General features: G+C 40.7%; 1 protein-coding gene across 1 annotated transcript in view; it reads right to left on the minus strand.

Moving 5' to 3' along the window:
• TMEM241 (transmembrane protein 241) overlaps positions 1-4,688 on the minus strand; it is a gene marked incomplete at both ends in the record, with an annotated part of 27,881 nt that extends 23,193 nt beyond the window's left edge. The window contains 2 exons of the mRNA XM_010088061.1: positions 2,422-2,468; positions 4,677-4,688. Coding sequence (XP_010086363.1) covers positions 2,422-2,468; positions 4,677-4,688 — 59 coding nt within the window. The remainder of the gene's footprint in view (positions 1-2,421; positions 2,469-4,676) is intronic.
• Positions 4,689-4,691: the final 3 nt, after the last annotated feature.

Genomic DNA, 4,691 nt, shown 5'->3' on the forward strand with positions numbered 1-4,691 from the left:
TTTGAATCTTTCATTTTTGTGGGCCTTCATTTCCTCCAAATTTTCTAATACACTGGTGCTTTCACCTCCTTTTTCAAAGGTTTTGTAAATTACCATCTACCACAATTAACCTTAGTCATGTTATTGAATCTCCATTTTATCATCTCTTCCCACAGAAGGTTTACAATAATAACAGTGATGTTACAGCCATGATGATCTGAAGATGCAAGTGAGGCAAGGTTTGTGACATGAGATTAACATCTTTTCATACACAAACTGTTAGAACAATTAAACATGATTTCAGGATTCAAACACTTGCTTCAGCTGAAGTAATAAGCTCCAAGGATCATGTGTGCAGTCCTAGCAGTTTCAAACATTAGCTTTATGACTTCCCATGGTTATTTGTGCTGGACTTAGATCACAAACTCCCTCAAACTCAGGCTGGTTTTTTTTTCTACCCCCTACATCTTGTGCAGCAAGCACCAAGTGAAGTGTTACGAACAATAACATCATTATGCTGCATGAGCCTCTGATTCAGAGCCTCTAGAGAAAAACATCTTTGCAGCCAGATAACCTTGCATATAAACCACAACACTGGGGTTTTCTCATTTGAAGGGTATGTAACAATTGCATACATTCTGCATTGACTTATCTGTCTAATGACTTCTCCTACCATAAAGGCGTTCCTTAGTCTATTATGGAAATAGTATGTGAGGCTTTAGAAACGCTTGCAGGTAACTTAAAATGAGTAGCGATGCACACTGATTTTTTTTAAGCTTTAGAGTAAGTTATTAGCTCCCTTCTTCCTTAAGGTAGTGGTTTTCAGAGAGGTGTTTCATGTTTCTTGTGTGAAAATCCTTGAACATCTAGCATAGGTCAGAGATACTATAGTGTACCAGTGTTAAATCACATTAACATCTACGACAAGTACAGAAGTGGCTTTATTCATTATTCCCATTCATTGCGTTGCATTTAAGCAATTATTTAAAATTTGTCTCACATGTACGCAAATAAACAAATATTCACTCCATGCAGTATTATATACAGTTGGACAGTGTCAGAGAAGAGCATTGTCCACATGGGTGTGATGAATAGTCAACGCTACTATCACAGCTCACTTCATCTTTTTCAGATGAGGAGCATACGAGAGCTTACGTCAGGTATCCCTGACATTTGCTGCAGGCTTGACTGCGCTCTATTTCAAGCCAGTGATGAATTCCCACCAACTTTCTCATGAATAATTTCCTCTTGTGTCAGGTTGCAGGACAGAAGTTGAAGTTAGTAACGGTTCTAGATGCTTAGCACTATGCAGTATAGTCTTAGATTATATAGGAAACAAAACCAATGACAACGAACAATAACAGCATGAACTGAGAACATTCTTTTCCTCCTGTGCTCGTCTGTCACAGCTCTAAATGAAAGTGAGCCACTTAAGAATTTTCAGGAAAAGGTCACTTTTAAAAGCCAGAATTTATGGAAAAATATTAAGATGCTGAGATGCATTTCCAAATAACAGGAAAAGGAAATAAATGTGGCAACACAGATACTGTAAGATAGTTGCTTGCCATTGAAATACACTTTTTTACTGTTGATTTACCAGACCTGTACTTTACACACATTACTCAAAACCCTTTCCCCATAGATAAAAGCCTTGTTAAGAGACAGTCTGTGTGTGTGCGTCAAAACTGAAGAAAGCATTCATTGCACATTTAATAGAGCTGAGCACACTCAAAGAAGTGGCATTCCCAAGGCAGTTATTCCTAGAGTTGACAACAGTCCTGGGGCTGCATGTCAGGCAAAAACATAAGCCATGCTAAGCAGCAGCAAAGGAATTAAAAATATCCAGTGTCTGCAGATTTTACCATTATCTCAAAAGAACAATGGGTGAAGTCTTCACTCTGAGAGGACAGATTTTCACTAAATGTCTCACAAATCATTAACAGCACTGATGGTATATATGGGTACTTGACAAAACATTAGATTTCTCATTAAAATCATGAAGATATGATAGCGATTTGTGATGTAGAGTTACAACAAAGGTTAAGCACGAAAATAAGCAACACAGTATTTGTGTGTGCCTGAAGATAGGTTTAAGGTTGGTTTTTATTAGCATAGCGAAAGAATACATCACAACTGCACGTTATCCATGAGTGCCGTTTCCATGGTGTACCATAATTGCTGCTTTTCTATGCTGAAGCATGAGATTCAGAACAATAAGAAATGATGGAGTCTATATATCTTAATTACAACACCATCATGATGTTTAAAAATTAACCAAGACACATCAATTAATCCTTTACTAAGGCTTCATGAAGTAAGCTGTCTAGACAGCAAAAGCCAGGAATGACAAGAGGTACTAAAGTTAGCTTCAGCACAGAACAGCAAGACATTTACTGATGAAAGTCATTTTTCAAACAACTGTATTCTTAAAATGGTACTTACCCTTGAAAAAGGGTAGGGTAGGTAAATTTCAGGACAGACAGGACATACTGGAAAACAAATACCAAATTAATGGACACCTACAGGTTATATCATTAACAAACAATCACAAGAACAACAAAACACAAAGTTTCTACCAAAATAAAGAAAAATAGCAAGACAAAAAAAAAGGTCAGTAATTTATCTTCCCATGCCAGAACTGATGGATGCTGCCCCAGTCACTGTGGAAGGTAGCAGACACTAAAGCACGAGTGGACACACTGAATGATGGAGAGGAGGCTACCTTCTGAATTGCCCTTTCACTTTCTGAGCACACTCCGTGCATTGCACTGAATGGGAAAAGGATTAACAGGAACAAAAAGACACAAACACTTGTCAATGAACATCATACCATACCGCAGAGACAACCTTTGGCAGAATCAAAGCCAATAATCTTAACACAATTGTCTCAAGATGATAAATTCATCTCACAGACCTAACATTCTGTTCACACAAGATTTTGTGTAAAATATTAACCAGTCTATAAAGCCCTTTGACAACGTAATATATGGGGGGAAAAAAGCAAAGCCTCTTCGTCGTTGCTTTAGCATGCTTTGTCAGGGGCTGCGCATATGGATACCAGTGTCTTCTCCCACTATAGACGCATATATGCAAATATGAGGCAGATATACATATGTCTTTCGATATGTATATTGGGATCTAACAACCTCCCATAACGGAGCGTATAAATACTATTTCTGCAAAGGAGAAGAATGACTGAAGCTTCCTCAGAGGAAAGGAAAGGTACCTGCTGTTCCTTTCAGGAGCCAGCAGAAGCTGTAAATAGCAAAAAGAGAAGCTGAAAGCTTTCAACAGAGAGGAAACTGTGCTGAGCACTTTACAAGGTCTAGTTTTTAGGTGTGGAGCTGTTGCTAAGAAGCTGGTATCAGTATATGGAGACAAGGCATTTTGATTCACAAAGGGTCATGTTACACATACACTTGTCAGCACTGTCACATGGGTTTTAAATCACGACAACATACCTGCACATGTCCATATCCCCACTTGCATTCACATATCACCTGCAGGAACCGAAAGGTCTATATTCTGCTTATTTTTAACTTTATTACACTAAAACCTACATTGGGGTTTGAAAATGGAGACATTAAGTCAAAGTCCTTCCAACTTCCTCTCAAGTATAGCTAAGCCAAGTACATTTCCAACGCATGATGCAAGCTGGCAGCTCTTCCAGCCTCTTTCTGTTTAACTAACCACTGCGGCTAGCCATCTGTCAAATCAACTGTGTTATCTCTCCCTAAAAATTTTGCTTCACATCTGGACTTCAGTCTGCTTCCAGGCATCCTTAATGCCAAGTGCACCTCGGAACAGAAACCAGTGGCCAATGCTGAGAAGATATTCCATTCTTACCTTTGAAATGCTGCTTTTCTCTAACTTTCCCTCACGAAATCCATACCCTAATCACTTCAAAAACATCTTTTCTTTCAGAAATCTGCACCAGAAACACAGACACACTCCCTGATAAATAAGACAGCAATGAGTGGTCACTCTATCTCCTCCTCCCAGAGTGAAAAAAATACTTCAAACTATGTTTAAACTATACAATTTGATTCCCGTTGTGACCATCTTCATCCTATTTCTCCTTCTGCTGAGACATTTCAGCAACAGTAATGGCAATTAAATCGCACAGTGAAAAACAGACTTCTTGACCTTAATCTGCAGGTTAATTAAACTGTCAAAGGGTCCATAGAAGTTAATACTTGCTTCACTGCCGCTACAACACTTTGAATATTCAGATTTTTCCCTTGGGTGCTGGGTATTGTTGTCCCAGCCAACGGATCTTCTTCTGTGAACGACTGACTGTGCGCTCAGGGCTTGCTAGGCACACCACAGCGAGATACGGGCAGCACCACCGGTGCCGTCAAAGCAGCTAATTCCTGCTTCAGCTAGGATTTCATCCATTTGAATAACACGATGTCAACCTTTCACTCTCCTAAGTACACCAGCACTGGAAGGTATGTGCCGTGGAGAGATAAGGATGTCACACAGGGCCACGCCACGGGGATATTCCACTCGCGGGGCCGCCCTCCTGCGGGAGGGGATGACCGGCCGGCCGGCTCTCCCTGAGCAGAGCAGGGCAGGGCAGGGCATGCAGACAGCGCCGTCCTTCGTCCTTCCTCCTCGGTCCCTGCACGTAACTCGCCCCGCTCCCGCTCCAATGGATCCACCGCCCCCGCCCTTCCCTCCGCGCTCGCCCTCACCTTGTTGGTGAAGCA

Source organism: Pterocles gutturalis, unplaced genomic scaffold (genome assembly GCF_000699245.1).
Source record: "Pterocles gutturalis isolate BGI_N339 unplaced genomic scaffold, ASM69924v1 scaffold50526, whole genome shotgun sequence".
Lineage (NCBI taxonomy): Eukaryota > Metazoa > Chordata > Aves > Pterocliformes > Pteroclidae > Pterocles > Pterocles gutturalis.